General features: G+C 63.1%; 1 protein-coding gene across 1 annotated transcript; it reads right to left on the bottom strand.

The window, feature by feature from the left end:
* Positions 1 to 1,373: 1,373 nt before the first annotated feature.
* Positions 1,374 to 12,832, bottom strand: TGM2 (transglutaminase 2). The gene is made up of 13 exons (XM_061361355.1): positions 12,717 to 12,832; positions 10,789 to 10,968; positions 8,612 to 8,854; positions 7,424 to 7,542; positions 6,728 to 6,856; positions 6,081 to 6,261; positions 5,207 to 5,342; positions 5,010 to 5,113; positions 4,670 to 4,909; positions 4,287 to 4,559; positions 3,130 to 3,290; positions 2,785 to 2,921; positions 1,374 to 2,119 (listed from the first exon to the last, which is right to left on the bottom strand). Exons 1-13 carry the CDS (start codon positions 12,724 to 12,726, stop codon positions 1,963 to 1,965), a joined length of 2,070 nt encoding a protein of 689 aa, XP_061217339.1. The 5' UTR covers positions 12,727 to 12,832; the 3' UTR covers positions 1,374 to 1,962.
* Between the last annotated feature and the right edge of the window lie 5,686 nt (positions 12,833 to 18,518).

Here is an 18,518-nt window from a genome sequence, read left to right on the forward strand (position 1 = left end):
CCTGGGGCTGTGTGGGGGTCTGGGTCGGCCCGGGTGGGATGTTGGAGCTGTAACTGCTGGATGGCCACACTGAGAGATGCATCTCTGTGGTGTCTCCAGTGGTCCTGGAAAGGGGGGGTGGCTTCCCATGGGAGCTCTGCCAGCTGGGTGTTACTGTGTGCTTTTCTCCTGGTGCCTCAGGTGTCCCGTTGGTTCAGTGGGTGTAAAACATCCATGTTCTCGGAGCTGTGCAGAGGCGATGGGATGTCAGACTCCCACCGCATCCTACTTGTGTGCTCTGATTTATGGGAGTCTGTTCCAGTCTCAGTCCATCACAGAAGGTAAGGTAAAGGTCCTCAAGTCTGAAATGAGCTCACAGCGACTTCCTGAAGTCAGCACCTCCAGCGAGCTGATGGGTGTTAAGAACCTCTCCCTGACACGTAAGCACTCACATCACCTTGGCACCTGGGCTAATGCTGCATGGGAAAGTCTGCTGTGCAGTGGGTGCTGTAAATGTTCAATTTGTACTTTATCTCTGGTATGGCCAAAGTGTCAGAGAGCCACAGGGAGGTGGTGCAGGGCAGCACTGGGCGCTGCAGGATGCGTGCAGGGAAGATGTCCCTGTGAAGGTGCCTGTTCTGTAGGACTGGCCACACTGTTCTCATAGGATGATGGAGGTGTGGGAGGCAGATGCCTGTCTAACGTGGACTTGCTAGAGGGGCACTGAGTGGTTCATTACGCTCTGCAAACAGTATTGAAGGGTGCTGGATGCTGGATAATGGGGGAGAAACCAGCCCCAGAGAGCCAGAGGCCAGAGCCAGGCTATGGCAGCAGCACTTGGCGGCTGTCAGGAGCCGGTTCCTCGCAGGGCAGCCTTGCTGTGCTGGGCTCAGATGGATGGGAGCGACCTTCAGGCAGAGCTCTGCTGGTGTTTATTGTAGCAGGGCCCAGCTTCAAGCCGCGGAGCTGAGGTTATTTTTAAGCAGGCATGGAGCAGCGTGGAGCCTGCTCAGCAGAGCTGGTGACATGCTCTGCACTGGGGCTGTGCTCTTAACCCCTGCTGCTCCTCGGGGCTCTCTGCACTGGGACTGCCCGAGGGGAGACTGAGCTGAGCTCTTAGGCAGAAGCTCTTCCCTGTGAGGGTGCTGAGGCGCTGGCACAGGGTGCCCAGAGAAGCTGTGGCTGCCCCATCCCTGGCAGTGCTCAAGGCCAGGTTGGACACAGGGGCTTGGAGCAAGCTGCTCCAGTGGAAGGGGTCCCTGCCTGTGGCAGGGGTTGGAGCTGGAGGAGCTTTAGGGTCCCTTCAGCCCAAACCCCTCTGTGGTGCTGGGTGCTGGGTGAGGAGCTGCTGGTGCCTCTGCTCGAGGGGGTGCTCAGGAAGAGCCGGGTCTGGCTTTAAAAGTGAAAAATAGAGTTTTTATTCAGTGCTTGCACAGTTAACTCATGTCAAGGTAACGTCCCATCCCTCACTGCATGATGGCTGCAGCGACAGGAGCGGTTACTGAAGCCAATACCTTGCTTTACCTATGCAGTAGGCTATATGCAGTATGGATTCCTAGAGCTATAAATAGATCTGTTACGTGTGTATGGAGCATATAAACAGCTTTGTGCTCACAGTGTACAACCTGTCTGTACCGAGTGCATTCAGAGGATTGCAGCGGCACGGGTGAGCACACGGAGGGCTCTCCATCAGTGCTGGAGGGGGCTCTTCTGCTCTTTGCTTTATGAGATCCGCCCTGCGGCCGGGGCTGTTGGTGCTGCAGGAGGGGAGGGAAGGGGCTGGCTCGGGGGTCTCTGCTGCGCCCAGGCTGGTGCCCCCGGTCCCCCTCTCCTGCAGCACCCAGAGCCGTGGCTTTGGGCTGGGCTTTGGCCATCGTCCGTCCTCCTTCCACCGCTGGGACCGGCTTGAGCTAAAGCGAGCTGGGGGCTGGGGAGCCCCGGGCTGGGGGTGCAGGGTCTCTGCAGCGGGTGCCCTGGGGCCGCTCACTTGGGCTGGGGCGCGATGATCACGTTGCGGTAGCCCTTGACCCCCATCAGTTTGTCGCTCTCGAAGTCCACCATCAGCTTGTGCAGCCCTGCCTGGGGGGGCACGAAATCCACCCGGAACCTGGCCTCCTCCTGCGGCTCCACGGGCTCCTCGCTGGGGAGGGCAGGGGTCAGTGGAATAGACAGGGGTCAGTGCGGTGCCCCATCAGCCTCCCTGCACCCCATCACCCACCCTGCACCCATCACCCTCCCTGCATCCATCACCCTCTCTGCACCCCATCACCCTCCCTGCACCCCATCACCTGCACCTATCAGCCTCCCTGCACCCATCACCCACCCTGCACCCATCACCCTCCCTGCACTCATCACCCTCTCTGCACCCCTCACCCTCCCTGCACCCCATCACCTGCACCATCACCCCCTGCCCCATACCTGCCCATCACCCTCCCTGCACCCCATCACCTGCACCTATCAGCCTCCCTGCACCCATCACCCTCCCTGCATCCATCACCCTCCCTGCACCCTATCAGCCTCCCTGCACCCATCACCCTCCCTGCATCCATCACCCACCCTGCACCCCATCAGCGTCCCTGCACCCCTCACCCTCCCTGTGCCTCCAGCAGGAACCTGAGCCCTCCATGGTGTGGCCAAGCCCCTCTCCAGCAGAGCTGCTCTGAGGCCCTGCATCCCTCAGGGACCAGCGTAGCCGCAGCTCCCGCTGTGCCCAGAGCAGAGCCAGGCCCTGGGGCTGCCCTCCCTGGGGGCTCTGTGCACACAGATCCACCCGCCCCATTGCCCGTGGGAAGGAGAAGCTCTCACAGCTCCTTGATCCGCTGCCCGCTGGTGAGGCCGGCGCCCTCCACCACGAACACGCAGTTGTGCAGGGGCGCTGCGAGGGGGTTCACCAGGCTGACCTCGGCCACCAGCCTCCTGTTCTGCATCGGCTCCCCTAGGATCTGCAGGCAGGAGGGGTTGGAGCCAGCACCGCCGTGGCTGGGGGCTGGGGGGCTCCCCCTGCCCTGAGCCCGGTGCGGCTGAGCCGGGCCCCTGCGGATGCAGGTCCCTGTGGGTGCAGGTCCCTGCTGCCCCAGCCCCAGGGCTTGGGTCACTGGGACCAACCCCATCAATAGCAAATATCCCCCCCAAACCCTCCTGTGTCCTTACCCTGATCTTGATCTCCGGGTTCTTGATGTAGACGTCCCTGATGGCCACGATGACGTCGCCGGTCTGGTACTCGGTCAGGAGAGCCACCACCTTGATGAGGTTGTCCTGGGTCAGGCTCTCCCCATACTTCTCGTACAGGATGCGCAGGGGCACGCTCCTCTCTGCAGGGGAAGCAGAGCGGGGTCAGGGCTCACCCATGGCCCTGCACCGCTGCAGTGGGTGCTCAGGGCTCCTCAGGAGCTTCTCCAGGTGCCTCGCCAGGTCGTGGTGGAGCTGGGTCCCTGTGGAACTGTGGGGCAGGGGCACCATGGGGCAGGCACCCCAGGGGCTTCTCCAGCCCTTCCCAGCCGGTGTTGGCCGCCCCATTCCCTGGCAGCCTCCTGCGCTCAGCCCTGAGCAGTGTTTACCCCAAAGCCCTTTGGGGATGGGGCTGTTGGGTGCGGAGGGGAGGCGGCTGCAGAGCCTGGGGCAGGGCCCCGGGGATGCTGCAACTGCTGGAAGCGAATCCTGGTGTTCCCAAGGCAGGATGTGAAGAGCTCAGCATCAACCGAGGCTGCACGGAGAGGGATGGAGCCAGCACTGCTCCAGCTGGGCACAGGGGCTCCCTAAGGGCTGCAGTTTGGGGGCCCTGGGGTCCGTATTCTGTGGCAGGAGCTGGGGGGAGAGGCCTCAGGGGCTTGGATTAAAGCTTGAGGGAAAGCGATGTTGGGTTTAGTGGAGCAGGGACAAGCGTTATTCCCTTAATCCAGCTCAGCGAACACAGAGCGCTGAGCACCGCGTTTGTCACGGGCCCGGCTAAGAGGATCTTGGCACCGCACTGCAGCGGGGCTGAGCGCGGGCAGCGGATGTGGATCCTGCTTCCAAGCCCTGACGGCTCATGGAAAACTGACATAAACCAAACCATGAGGCGGCTGCACCGATCTGTGACCGCGGCAAAGGAAGCGCCGGGGCCACCCAGGGAGGGGCCACCGAGAGCCCCAGTGTGGCTGCGACCTCCTGGCCACTGAACCCAGCGCCCGCAGCTCCCCTGGATGGGACCGGGGTCATTCCCGCTCCTCTGGAAACCCCATGGAGGTGCAGCCTGGGGGGTCCCTGCCCCGTGCCCCGGGGCTGCAGCCGGACATGGGGCCATCGCTGACCGTGGGCACGTCCCTCACCTGCGCGGGGCTCCAGGCTGAGGTTGAGCAGGTCCTTCATCCCGCACTGCGGCCCCACGGCACCGCGGGCGCTGGCGGTGCGCGCACACAGCAGGAGCCGGCAGCCGCGCTCCGTGTCCGTGTTGTTGCTCACCACGGCGAAGACGTCGAAGTCGGAGCCGTTGTTTGCGCCCTCCGAGAGCTTGATCTTGAGGTGCAGGCCCTCGTCCTCCTCCCGGAGGGAGCTCGTCTCGTGCTCTGCCTTGGCAAACACCTCTCGCTCCTTCTCAGACCCTGCAGGGCACGGAAGAACATGGTTCCGGGGAGGGGATGGCCCTGGTGCGGCTGCAGCAAGGAATCCTTTCCCCACGCCTTTTCCCAGCATCCCCCAGTGCTGCCCGTACCCTCGGGGTACTTGTAGGTGTGGGTGATGTCCTCCCTGCTGTCCCTGCCCACGCTCTTGGTGCTGATGTTCTTCCCCACGACCGAGGAGTGGATGCTCTTCTTCTGCGACCCGTCGTGCTGCACCACCCAGTACACCACGTCCGCGTTCACCTCCGCGAAGATGAAGGGCACGTCGTACTTCAGGCGCAGGTCGCCCTCCTTGATGGCTCTGACGGGAGCCGGCCCGCAGCAGAAAACCCCTGCGGGGACCGGAGCCACCGTCACCACCCTCTGCGGTTGCAGTGGGGGGAGCCCTGCAGCGCGGGGCTGGCGGGAGCACCGGTGCGGTGCACCCTGTACCTTCACTCTTCTCCTGCGGTGTCGGGTCCAGTGCCTGCCACCCATCATAGCCCGGTGCCAGGTCTGGACGGGCCATCCAGGACTCCACCCAGCAGTGGAAGTTCCTGCAAAGGAAGCCGGGACAAAGGGGTCTCAGCCTCCCCCATTGCTCACTGGGCTCCAGGGAAGGGGCAGGGGGTGGGCAGGGGGGTACCCACCAGATCATGTCCCTGGAGCGCCGGTCCTCCTCCCCGGTCTCGTTGAGGTAGCGGTCGATGACCAGGTTGCCGTTGGTGTCGTGGGCTGAGTTGTAGTTGGTCACCACCCGACTGGGGACCCCCAGGCACCGCATGACTGCAGGAGCAGGGCAGGGTGAGCTGGGGCCATGGGGTTACGCGGAGGCCGTCCCACAGAGCCCCAGCTTTGCGCAGCTCCTGCCCTTCCCTTTCCCCCTCAGTGGGGGACACAGGCCCCGGGATGAGCCAGTTCCCAGTCATGCAGGACCCCATGCAGGCCGCAGCGTGCTCAGGCCTCTGACTGCATCCGGCAGCTGCCTCGTGCTGCATGTGGGGCTCCCAGGGGGCAGGGGTGGTTGTAACACTCCAAAGGAGCCCAGCAAACGCACTCTGGTTTTCTGCTGTTCCTGTCCCCCATAAGGACCTCCTGTCTCTGTGATGTTTGAATGCCCACACAGGAGGGCAGCCCCACGCGTGCAGCGTTTTGCTCAGAGCAGAACCCTGCAGTGCTCAGCAGAAGCAGCCCTGGGGCTTTTCTTCCCTTCTGCCCCAGCCCGGCTGCCCCATGGCAGTGAGATCCCCCTGTCAGCGGGTTCAGGACTATCGCAACTTGACCTTAAAGCCACTTCCCTTCGGCGCCCCGAGCCTCCAGCCCTCCCCCTCTGCTAACTGCAGAGCCAGAGCCCTTCTTATCCGGGTTTCCCTCCGCTTCCTGACAGCTCAGAGCTGAGCTGCAAAGCATCGCTGCAGGCTGATGGCAACCAGCGCCCGCTGCAGCGCAGGGGAGGGCAGGGGCCGGGGGGACGCGGTGACCCCCTCCTGTGGGGCAGGGGAGAGGTGGGACATCTGCTCTCACCGGTACACGCCACGGCAGCGAACACCCAGCACTGCCCGTACTTGACCGGCTGGCACCCGAAGCTGTTCCACCTCTTGAGAATGTCCACGCTCCCGATCCAGGCCATCGGGCTCATCCCATCTTCATAATGGTTGTCCCAGCGCCCCGCCAGCACCCCCCGGTCCTCGTCGTTACAGTTCACCTGTGACAGGACAAGAGAGGCTGTGGTGGATGGTGATGGATAAGGGCTGGATGGCTGTGGGGCATGGAGGGGCAGGAGGAGGGAGCCGTGCCTCCCCCCAGCTCACACGCGCTGTCACCCCATCCTGCAGCCCTACAAGAGCTCACTGGGATGCAGGCAGCCATGGTACAAGAGCATGCAGTGATGCATTCATCTGCAGCTGCCTGCATCCCGGTGTGCTGGGGATGAACAGGGGACAGGGAGGTGGATGGAGAGGCCAGAACTGGGATGCACTGGGTGGGGATGGATCTACAGACACATCCTCCTGCCCGGGAGTCTGGCTGTGTCTGTCACCTGCAGCTGCCAGCGTGGAGCACAGGCTGCTCCTGGTGTGCTGTGTGCCTGCTTCTGCTGATTCTCTCCTCTTCAAAGGCTTTACACGCTTATGGGGCCCAAGAGCAAGCAGAGGGGCTGTGGCGGGACTCACCATGGCGCTCACCACCCTGCCAATGTATGCGGGGTCATTGCGGCGGGAGCAATCCTTGTTCTGGTCCCTCAGGAATTTGGGGTTTGTGTCCAGCAGCTTGAGGCAGATGGACAAGACCTCATCCTCGAACTGGTGCACAGCAGGGAGAAAAGGTGTGTGAGGTCCCCACGGTGACGGGGGCTCTCCTGCCTCCATGGTGGTGGAGGCTCCACTGCGAAGCCCAAGGGCTGGGGCTGGATCCTGCTTCCTGCAGCCACCAAGCAGGAATCAGGACGGGTCTGACCTCCAGGAAAGCCAATGACTTCCCATGGTGGTGACTCACGGCCCTTCCTGATGGATCCCATGAGCACCCCCGCTCCCAACAGCACAGCTGGAGCTCTGGGAGGTGTCGGGGCCCCTCTGCACTGGGGCCCAGCAATGGGGGCTGCAGTCGGGGCACAGGCGCTGCCTTATCTGTGCAGCCGGCACCGCGCCGGGAGTGCGTTATCGGGCCCCGGCTCCTGGCACAGCTCCGATAGGAGCCGCAGGGGCGCTCCCCCGCGCTGCCCGCTCTGAACTCAGCGCGTCCCCTCTTGGGAACAAGATCCTGCTTTGTTTGCCCCGTGGATGGGCTGGGTCCTCCCCGGGCGCTGCCTTTGGGGTGCTCCAGCCCCCACGTCCTGCAGTGCCTGGCCAGGGGGGTCCCGTCCCGCTCACCTGGCCGAAGTTCCAGGGGGTGGAGGTGATGTAGTCGCGGGTGCCCTGGTAGATGAGCCCCTGCTGGGACAGGACGTACTCGCGGCGCTCGTCCTCATCCCGCAGGAAAACCGTGTCCTCTGTGGGGGAGCGAGAGATGGGGACAGGGCCCTGCCTCGCACCCCCCGGCCCCGCGCAGGGTCCCCCCGCCCCGGGTTGTGCTGGGCAGTGACTGGGGATGGAGCTGTTGGGAAATGAGGCAACAGGGGCTGGAAATGCTCCCGTCTGGAGACGCCTGTGGAGGATTTCAGTCCGGTTTGATTTGAGCCGACAGGAAATGGTCAGCAGCCCCGTGCTTGCCCTTCCCATTCTTTTGCGCTCTTTCCTCACTTTTGTTTTATGGAGTCGGGTCTTTTCCCCGGAGGAGAAACCTCCCTGGTGGGAGAAGTTAGCAATGGGAACCAGGAGCACTGTTTGGGATCACAGCACAGCCGTTACTGCTGGGAAAAACCCATTAACTGGAAGTGCTTCCAGAACAAAGCCCCGAACGTGCATCCCAGCACCAGCCCTGGGTGAGCGAAGCTTCCTAAAGCCCCTTATCTCTGTGGAGCCAGTCGGAGCGTTTGGGATGCAGGAAACGGGCCGGGAGAGGTGGGAGCAGCGGGCGGCTCCTCAGGCACAGGAAGGATGTGGATAGACGGAAACCTCGCCGGTTCTTGCCCAGGGCCGTTAAACCTGCAGCTCTGAGCTGCCCTGCTGTCAGGATGCCCCCGTTCCACCGGGTCACTGACACTGGGGAACACCCAGCACCGGTCCCTGAGCACACAGCGAGGGCTCAACCCGGCGGTGCTGGGGCCAGGACAAGTGATGGCAATTAGGAACAATGAGGGCAATTAGAGGCTTTTCATCCATCCACCCACCCACCCAGGAGCTGCTGTCGGGGGCTGCTCAGGGCTTGGCATCAGCACTGCAGAGGGGAGCTCCTGCGGGGCACTGGGATGCGGTGTTGGGTGTTTGGGTGCTGGCAAAGGGGCTGCACGTGTCCTGGGGTGGGGGACGGGGCTCGAGGCCCCCGACCTTCTGCAGGGACCATGTGGAGGTGGAAGCAAAGGGGGGGTTTCTGCTTGGACCCGAGCTCGGGTCTGCAGCAGTGGAAGGCGCACAGGGATGCTCATGTGGGAACCCCCCGCATCGGAGGTGCCGCCTCACCTGGGTGCCAGGGGTTGAAGAGCAGCACAAAGTCCCCAAGGATGTAGCTGGAGCCCTGGTACCCGGTGGAGGCCTCCAGTGTCAGGCTGTAGCGGCCGACGCGGGCACTGGTGGGGGAGCAGAGCGAGACCGAGAGGGAGTCCTCGTCCTGCTGCTGCATCACGGCGCTCCAGCCCGATTCCTCCGGGAAGTCGGTCATGGCAAAGTGGGACCTGGTTCCCGACGTCTCGATGGGGCAGGGTCCTGCCAGGGAAGCACAATGTCAGCTCTCCCGGTGCTCCAGGGGCCCTGGGAGCCCTGCACCGTGCGTGCTGCTTAAGGGGACTCATCCTCAAGCACCCCATGGTACTGCCGTGCCCTCCACCCTGCGCTGGGTGCCCTGATGTGCGCTCTTGGAAGCCGGGCACGTTTGCTGCTCGGTTTGTCAGGAACCGGGGCAGGGGCAGCCCAGCCGTGGGAAGCTCTTGTGCCTCTTGGTGCTTGGGAAGGGACAGAGCAAGGGACTCGCCCTAGGGGTGCTCCAGGGCCAGAGAGCACAGACCCTGGGGCTCAGAGGGGAGCTGCCAGGTCCCTGTGCCCGTGCATCCCGCTCCTGCCGCACCCCCCGGCTCCAAACCCCGAGCCCGTCCCTGGGATGCTCTCAGCAGGGGCCCCGCTCCGTGCGCACCGCCTCAGGCGTTGCTGCAGCCGTGGGGATGACATCAGTGTCCAGCGCTGGAGCCGAGGACAGCGCGATCCCTGCGCCCGTCCAAGCCATCTGCGCCCCGCCGGCTTCAAGCCCTGCTCCGGGGCTGACACCGGCCCCGGCCAAGCGCGGCTCCCGGCGGTGCCGCGGTGCTGCTGCTCCCCTTGCCCCAGCGGGCCCGGGGCTGGTTCCCTGCCAGCCCTGGCCGCAGCGTGGGCCGGGCGCCAGCGAGGCACCAAAAATACTGATGAACTCATGGGAGTGACACAGATTCTCCTTGTGGGGAGGCTGATTGAGCAAACCCCGTTCTTTCAGCAAGGGCCGGTCTGGAGCCGTCATGGGGATGGGCAGCCATGGAGACCTGCCTCCTCCTCCTCCTGGCTCCCCCTCCCTGCCTGCACAGCCAGCAGCATCCCTGTGGGCCCCAGCAGCCTGAGCAGGGCTCTTCAAGCACTGCTTTGGAAATACGGGCTCTGTTCCTGCACGGAGCCATTCCTCTCTTTGCTGTGGGAGGTGGCCCTTGGCCTCAGTGGCATCACTGTCCCGGGGGGGGGGCAGGCCTGGCAGCCCCTGACCCGATGGGCTGGTGGGTCTGGCACTGGATGGGATGCACTGGCATCACCTCCGGTGTGGCACCATGCGCCTGTGTGAGAGCCAAAGCACCTTTGCCCCTGTTGCACCACGGGGCTTCCCACTTGCAAAACCAGCTTGGGACTGCCTGGGGTGCAGCACGACCTTGTCACTGCACAGAGCCCTGCATGGCTGCTCTGGCACTGGAGGCAACAGGGAGCTGCTGGTTTAGGTTCAGGTTCATGTCTGTCACCCCACGGTGGGACTGGAGCGAGGAAACCCAGGGCAGTTTCACTTTGCCTTCTGGCCTGGCTGCAGCCCCAAATAACTATTGCCCAAGAGTTTCACCTCCCCTTGCTTTGAGCTGGCAGAGGCCAAGCCCCTGCCCGCTGGTTGTGCCCAGCCCTGGCCACAGGAGCAGTGTCCCAAATGTCACTGCTGCCACTGGGGCTGCATCAGGAGAAGCCCCTGAAGTGGGGCCATAGGGAGCCACTGGATCCTGCTCCTGGGTACCTGCTCTGGCACCGCTCGGGGCTGCAGTGAGGCCAGGTGCTTGGGGGTTCAGTGGGACCGCTTCCATGCTCCAGGTTTTCTGTTTCCTGAGCAGCCTGGCTCTGGGGGTGTCTGAGGGATGGAGGCCGGGGCGGCTGCGTCAGGAGACCCTCAGCAAAAATCCTTTTCCTGGAAGGATCTGCTTTTGCTGGTGTTTGTCAGCAGGGTGAGAGATGGTGCAGCCCCGTGCCAGGCTTGGCCATGGGGGAAGGAGGCTTTCTGGTTTGTGTATTGCTTCCCTTCAGCACTCTGCCTTGGTACAAAAGCCATGCCCAGCACCAGGCTGGGAGGGGGGGACAGGGGCTGTGACATGGGTCAGGTGCAGCACGGTGATCCCGGGGCAGCTCGGTCAGGGCACGGTGCCACTCACCCGTCTCCACATTGAAGGCCAGTTTGTCCACCCCATCCTCGTAGGCCCTGCCCGAGAAGCGCAGGGTGATGGTGAAGGGCTGCCCGCGCCGCACCACCAGCTGCTGCCCGCACACCTCGGCCGTGCGGTGCTCCCGCCCGTTGCGCTCGCTCTGCAGGTCCCACGCCTCCAGCACCAGATCTGCAAAGGCAGCAGCGGGTTCAGCCCCTCCCTGTGCCTGGCGCTGGCAAACAGGATCGCTACGGCCCCAATGCCCCGGGGTTTGGGCCTTGGTGCTGGGGTTTGGAGCTGCCCTCTCAGCTGAGCTCTGGGCTCTATTTCTTGCTCCATGGTGCTGCCCTCCACAGTGTCACCCCCGAGAATGGGCTCTGTGTGCTGCCTGAGCTGTTCCAGCTCTGTGGCTCCCAGCATCCTGCACTGGAGCAAAGCCCCCAGTCCAAATGAGAGCTGCTGAGATGGAGAATGCCGGGGATGCTTCTGATAGCTCTCTGGCAGCGTGCCCTGTTGCTGCCCTGTTGCTGCCCTGTTGCTGCTCTGTTACTGCCCTGTTACTGCCCTCTTACTGCCCTCTTACTGCTCTATTTGCTGCTGACCAATTGACGAGCCCCGGCTGTAAATTCACTGACAAGGGGGGTGTTTGATTGCCGGTCCCAGCGCTCTGCCCTGCTCTGACCCCATCCCTGCAGGCCGGCGCCCAGCCGCGTCCTGCCGCCCCAGGCGCTGTGATGCTGCTCATTGTCACTGGGACCCGTGACCCCGGAGGCTCTGCCGGCAGACGGGTTCGTGGCCAGGGTAAGCAGAAGCGGTCAGTGCAGGGCAGACGGGGAGCTCGGTGCTGGCCATGGGCGATGCTCGCCTCATCACCCCCGAGCCACGGCTCTCCCTGGCTGAGCCCTTCCCGGTGACAGCAGCGGTGGGCCCTGAGCCCTCCTCGGGCCGCTGCCAGATGGAAACAGCTGGCCCTGGCCTCGCTGTTCCAGGGCTAAATGAAAGCTCTGCTCTGGCTCTCCATGCACCCCGCAGTGTGCACCCAGGGGGGCAGCTGGGCCCGTCCCCAGTCCCCAGTGCAGTGCCAGAGCTGCTGTGACACTGGGACTGGCCATAAATAAGGGCAAGGTCCCTCCAGCCGACCCATCGGGACCCTGGAGTAGGGACATAGCCCAGGGAGTTCCCTTCCTTGGTAGGCAGAAGCAGGACTCTGTGCTACTGCACATGAACTGTGGGAGCATAAACCTCACTGACACTGAGCCAAGTGTGCTGCAATGAGTGTGGTCAGAGCGGGACTGGGGCTCCTCCTCATCCCAGGGTTATCGTCCCGAGCGGATTCAGCAAAGAGCAGGTTTTCAAGTGCAGGTGCCTCTTCCCAGACTGATCCGTGCCGGGATGCTGCTGTGCAGGAGGGCACAGGGGCACCCAGACAGGGCTGGGCACCGGGGCAGGGCGATGCCGTCTCGCCCGAGGGCTGCATGCCCACCGGTGTCACTCAGCCGTGTCCTGGGGCTTCGGAGGCGGCTCTGGGAGGCCGGGGAGAGCCCCTGCCCCTCGCACCGGCTCTGGAAAACCGCCCTCCTGGAGGCATTTCTGTGGGACAGCAGCGCTGCTTCTGACCGAGCCTCCAGGAACCCCCCTTAAACCAGGGTGGGACGTAGCACATGTCCCTGCTGCCGCTGCCCCCGCTCGGCTCCGTTAGCGCTGAAAGCTTTAAATAGCACCAGACTTCACTGTGCAAACACCGCCGGCGCTCTGGAGCCGCGCAGGGGAGGGAGGGAGGGACTGGAGCAGACCCTGCACAAACCCCGCTTGTCCGGTTGAGTCCTTCCCGTTCCCTCTCCCCTTTCGCTCCAGATGGGAGCTCAGTGTTCATGGCTGAAGGTGCCCGTGGGCTCGGCTGTGGGAAACCTGCGAGGAGGGGGGAGCGTTGCTCTCACCTTCGGCCATGGTGTCCCGGTGCTGGTCCCGGTCCTGGTGCTGATCCCGGTCCTGGTCCCAGTGATAGTCCCGGTGCTGGTGCTGCTCCTGATGCGAGTCCTGGTCCCAGTGCCCTGCCCGGCGCTCGCTCCCTTTATACGCGGCCGCCGCGCACACCCCCGCGGCCGGGGACGGCGGAGGGAAGAACGGGAAAACAAAGTTTCCAGGAAAGGGCGTGCGTGGGTCCCACCTCTTCAAACCACCCAAGCCCCGGGTCCTGGGGCCCCCCCGGGGCGCAGCCCCCCGCCGCCGGCCCCCGGAGCCGCCCCCGGGCCGGGCTGGAGCCGCTGCCGGTGGAGAGGAGGGGAAAAGGAGCGGAGGGGGGAGAGGGGCTGCGCCGTCCGCACCGAGGTGCCGGAGCTTGGGGAATGTTTTCTCCTTATAAAGTTTCCTTCCCTCCGTGCCTTATCTCCATACCCGGCCGTTTCTGGCACGGGTACAGCTGCTCGGGATTGCAGCGGCGGCCCCCTTCCCGTCAATGCATCCCTAAAACACGCAGCGACCAGAGGGAAGTGTGCTGGAAACTGATGGGAAAATGTGCTGCAAACCTTGCTGTTGCTCCAGGGCACGGTGCTGTGGGGAGGTGAGCGGGGAGCAGGGGCTGATGCTTCCCACAGCAGCTCTCACCCACCGCATCGGCCACGGGTCTCTGGCCCCATGGGACCACCAGCGGTACCCCTGACACTGCCTGCCTTGGCTTGTGCCCCCCAGCGGTGACCTGGCATGCTTGGGGCTGCCTAGCAGGGGCAGAGACCCCACACCTCCATGGGTGCAGAGCCACAGCAAGGTGTGAGCATGCTGAGAGCAGACACCCAGGAGAAGCCCCACGAGCTGGGCACTCGCGGTGTGGGTCATGCTATGGGGGCATAGGGCTGCCCTGTGTTATGGCAAGGGGCTCTGGAAGGGCAGCATCTCTTGGGAAGCAGCTGAGCTGATGCCAGTGCCGCAGCCATGGCTGGGAGCTGCTCCAGCATCACCACCTCTGGGGGAGGCTGGAGCCAGTGCAGCAAAACCCCGCTGGGGCAAGCCTGGGGCAGCTGGTGGGAATGCAGAACCTGCCCATGCACTGCTCCACCGTGCTGTGCACCGGCTCCCTGGGCACCAGGGGCACAGGCGTCCCCTGCCCTGCTGGGGCCGGGGGAGCCCTGGGAGCTGTGGGTCCCCCAGCCCCACCAGCAGCCGGTTCTGCCAGCCCCGAGCTGGCCCCACTCCCAGCGTGGCTTCCAGGGTACAGGAGCCTCTGTGGTGACATGTGCTGGTGTGTCTGGGCTCACACTGGAGGGTGCAGGGTCCGGCTCTGCCTGTACAAGCCCGTGCTTCCCCCCTTATCCTGCGTGAGCCTTGGATGTGCCTGGGGTGCACACTTGGCCTCGTGTCCCAGAGGGGACGTGTTTAATCCGCTCTGGGTAACAGTCCAGAATGGCACCAATGGCTGCAGAGCCATTGCGAGCAGGCTCTTCCCACTCGCACCAGCAGCAGGAGTGGTTCGTTGCTGTGAGGGCTGTTGGGGTGCCTGGGGCCAGGCGAGTCGGGTGCTGGTGCTGCTCAGCCTGCAGGGACTCATTTCTGTTGTGTTCTGGCCAAGCACAGAGTGGAAACAACTGAGAGTGTCTGTCCCTGCTCCAGCATCCTGTCAGCAGAGGCAGGGGCCGAGTGCCCGGCTGTCCCCGGGGGTGTCCCAGCACCTCACGAGGGAAACCTCCCTTGGTTCCAGTTTTAGTATCCGCTTTACCTATGCAGAGGTGTCTGTGTGCCCAGGCCCTGGAAAATGCTGCACACGGATGGCCAGCCGCACCGGCGCTGCTATTTTTACTCTCCTCGGTCGGACAGCGTTGCACTGAGGGTGTTTGTGCTGCTGGATGCCCAAAATACCTCATTTGCTCAAGGTGCTGGGCCGAGGGCTGCGCCTCCGCTCGCACCCACCCGCTCCTGGAGCCGCTTCAAAGCGCTGGCTTTGCCCCCCCGGCCCCGCGCGGCAGAGCCCGTGTTTGCTTTGCTGGGCGTGTGCCCGCCCGTCCTGACTCAGGCCCTTGTGCCCGCAGATAAACAGCGCGCAGCGGGGACAGAGCCCTCCCTGTCCCCGGCGTCCGAGCCGCCCGCTGCCGGCGCGGCTCCCGCCCCGGAGAGCTCCGAGGGCATGGACGGGGGGACCCCCCTGCTCCTCGCCTTGCGCAGCCCTCGGCAGCTGCTGCCCTCGGGGGGGACCCCGGCGTTAGCGCATCCTGAGCTGCTTGGTGCTGGGGATGGGTCTGGAAAGGGGCCAGCAGGGCTGGGCTGGGACCCCGGCGAAGGGTTAATGGTGAGAAAGCGATTTGTGCCCGTGATGACGCGGGCGGTGGGAGCGTTCGTGGCTGACCACAGGGATCCTGCATGTGGGATGCGGCAGTGACCGCTCCCACACCGGAGCTTGGAGGAGCTCCGATCTGTGGGCATGGAAAATACTGCACAACCCTGGGGGTAAACCTGAGCTGCTTGGACCTGGAGGGACCGACCCAGGGCAGTGGTGGCAGACAGGGTCTGTGAGGACACCGCACCTGGAGCGAGGAGCTTTTCCTAGGGGAGGAGTGGCTTTCCCAAGGAGAAGCAGATGGCTTTTCCAGCTGGCCCCACAGCCAGGTCCAGGCACCCAGTGCGCTCCGGTGCCGCAGTCTGGTGGAAGTGTCCTGGCGTGCTTGGAGCATCCTCTGCTCACAAGGAGGGATGTGCTGGTGGTGGCAGATGCTGGCCTGGTGCTGGCTCATGGCACTTGGCATGCACCAAGACAGGGGCTGCTCCTGAGAAATGGCCAGAGCCAAGGAGCTGAACCAGCATCACCCAGAGGGGCAGAGGCCAATAACCAGCTTGTGGGGACAGCCCTGGGGCAAGGCGCTTCCGAGGGGAGCTGAGGAGGAACTTGTTACACACCATCCTTGTTCATAGGCCAAGTCTGTGCCTTTATTCAAGAGAAATAACCACAAACCCCTCCCATGTCTCATGATAAATCCTTTCCTGAGCTCAGCTGGGGCAGGGTTTTCCCACTGCCCTGCTGCAGGCATGAGGCAGCCCCAGGGCAAAGGTACCTGCAGGCAGCAGCAGTGATGGCCCAGGGGAGATGAGTACCCGTGGCCCCAGGGTGGGTGTGAGGCCTGTCCCGTGCCGGTGTCCCAGCCAGGGGAGCTGTGAGCAGGGGTAAGGTGCTTGGCAGCCTGAGCGGGTTGAACCTGGCCTGAGCTGAATTCCAGTCTCCCGGTGTCATTTCCCAGCAGTTCTCTGCACCCCACCCAGCTCCCCTGCTCCCGTGGTGCCAGTTCCACCGCCCGGCTGCAGACAGGCTCCGGGGGGTGTTGTGGGAGGGAAGCCAGAGGGGTCTGCACTCCCCAGCATGGTGCAGTGCGTGCACGGGTTCCTCTGTGAGCGCACGGGTCCGGATACCAGTGCCTGAAGCTGTGATTCCCACAGGACTCACACGCGAGTGATGCACATCCCCGTGCAGGGGGTGATCCCATCCCCTGCCTGTCCTGGCAGCACCATCACACCGGTGTTCTCCAGCAGCCCCTCGGGATGGGGCAGCCGGCTGGCCCTGCCCAGCTCGGAGCACCCTGCAGTTACCATCTGCCCCCCCAGCTCACCCCTTTGGCGTTACCTTTCACCCCTCCTGTTTTCCCAAAGAAAACCCACTTCCAAAGCATTGCTCCTTTCTTTGGGGTTTCATTTCTTACGGCCACCCCGCAGCTCCCAGCAGCTTGATGATGGGCGAGACCTGATTGGCTCTGTTGGAGCAGGAGCTTGGAGATAAGGGAGCTGCTCTGGGCCACCTGTGCCCGCAGCTGCTTCCAGCCCCCTGCTGAAGCCGAGGATGTTGCTTCACGTTGCGGTTGTTCAGCCTTGCCCCAGGGGCTCCCTCTGTGTTTACCTGCTGGAACCCCGTGTCCCGGTCACCCCCGGGAGGGCAGATCCAGGCACGACGGCGTTTCCTCTGCGCCGGGGCCAAGGCTCCATCCTGCGCTTTGCAGCGCCCGTGGCTGTTTGCAGCTGAGCCCGTGCCAGGAGCTGCCATCACGGTAAGGGACCCGTGGCAGCTCCACTGGCACCAGAGCTGATGGGGGCCCGGACAGGGGGTTCATGTCCTGTTTGTGGTTGTTCCTGGGCCTCCCATCACCTGTGCCTGCCTCCTTACCTGGGATGAGGGCAGGGCCATGGCTCTGGCTGGGAGCATGGCTGCCCCAGGGCCTCTTGTCCAGCCCATTTCTTCCCCTTCCCTCCGTGTCACTGTGGTTGATAACTCGGTGTCTCTCCTGCCCACACAGTCTGGAGGGCAGGGCTTGATGGGAACTTGGCAGTGAGGAGGAGGATGAAGAGGAAGAAGCAGAAGAGAGTGGTCTTCCAGTACCTAAAGAGAGCTTACAAGAAGCCTGGAGAGGGGCTTTGGACAATGGCAGGTAAGGACGGGCCAAGGGGAATGGCTTGAACCTGCCCGAGGGGAGCCTGAGCTGAGCTCTCAGGCAGAAGCTCTTCCCTGGGAGGGTGCTGAGGCGCTGGCACAGGGTGCCCAGAGAAGCTGTGGCTGCCCCATCCCTGGCAGTGCTCAAGGGCAGGTTGGACACAGGGGCTTGGAGCAAGCTGCTCCAGGGGAAGGGGTCCCTGCCTGTGGCAGGGGTTGGAGCTGGAGGAGCTTTAAGGTCCCTTTCAACCCAAACCAGGCTGGGGGTTGATGGACAGAGCTGCCTGCTCAGTGCTGTGGGGGGAAGCCGCCCTTAGAACAGGGGGACAGTGCCCAGAGCTGGGGCCCTCCCCAGACCCACAGCGCATCCCTGCCTCCAGGCAGCTCTTGGCATCTTCTGCATTGATCAGATATTGCCTCTTTTCCTCTGGAAGAAGCCGTTCCTGGGGCACTGCAGAGCCCATCGAGGGGCTGGACTGGCTGCGGTTCCCCCGCCCTGGCACTGCTGGACCCCCTCCAGCCATGACAAATGATTTTGCCATCTCTCGGGTGGGAAGGAGACATTGATTAACTCCTGCACTTGCCTTTCCAGAAAGGTTACAGCTTAATTGGGCAGGCCCGGAGCCATAAATCACGTGCTGAAGGAGCAGCAGAGATAAGGAAATTATTGTGTAATAATATTGTTGCAAAACCCCTTTTTGGTGGGAGGCATCGGCCGCGGTCTGGGGCAGCCAAGGGCTCCTCCAGGAACCGCTTCACCCTCCAGCGAGGGCCGGAAATTCTCCTTCTGTTATCGAATAATCTTCGGATTTGCAAAATATCCTTTTCTTTTGGAAAAGAAAAACAACAGGAAAGTCATTGTTTGCTTTAGTCAGAAAATCTGAATTCCGCCTGGCATTCCATGCTGGAAGATGATTCTGTTTCTCCATGGCAAGTGAGGTTTCTCCTTTCCTAGAAACTGAAAAAGTCCCAATTTTCCATTCCAAAGGTCTCCTGGCTATTTAAACACAGGTAAAAGGAAGGGTGGTGAGCACCCCCTTTTCAATGTGGAAGCTAAAGCAGTTTCTTGCCCCAGTTAAGAGGCAGTTTCTCAACACAGGGCTGTTGAGCCCAAGGCTCAGCCCTGGCCACTTTTACCCTGCACAGGTTTGGGTCATTTCAGCCTCTGACCTTGTATCACCACTGGAAACGGCACAGGAGAATGGCAGAGCATAAACCATCCTCTGGGGCACTGGAGGTGTTATTCCTATAAACAGGCAAAGCACTTTGGAATCAATAAGACATTTTACTCACGGCCGTTGGAGAGGTTTCATCTCCTGAATGATGGGATGGGATAACCGCG

Source organism: Neopsephotus bourkii, unplaced genomic scaffold (genome assembly GCF_033783945.1).
Source record: "Neopsephotus bourkii isolate Nb327-2 ecotype Australia unplaced genomic scaffold, CSIRO-AGI_Nbou_v1 NB_1060, whole genome shotgun sequence".
NCBI classification, from domain to species: Eukaryota; Metazoa; Chordata; class Aves; order Psittaciformes; family Psittacidae; genus Neopsephotus; species Neopsephotus bourkii.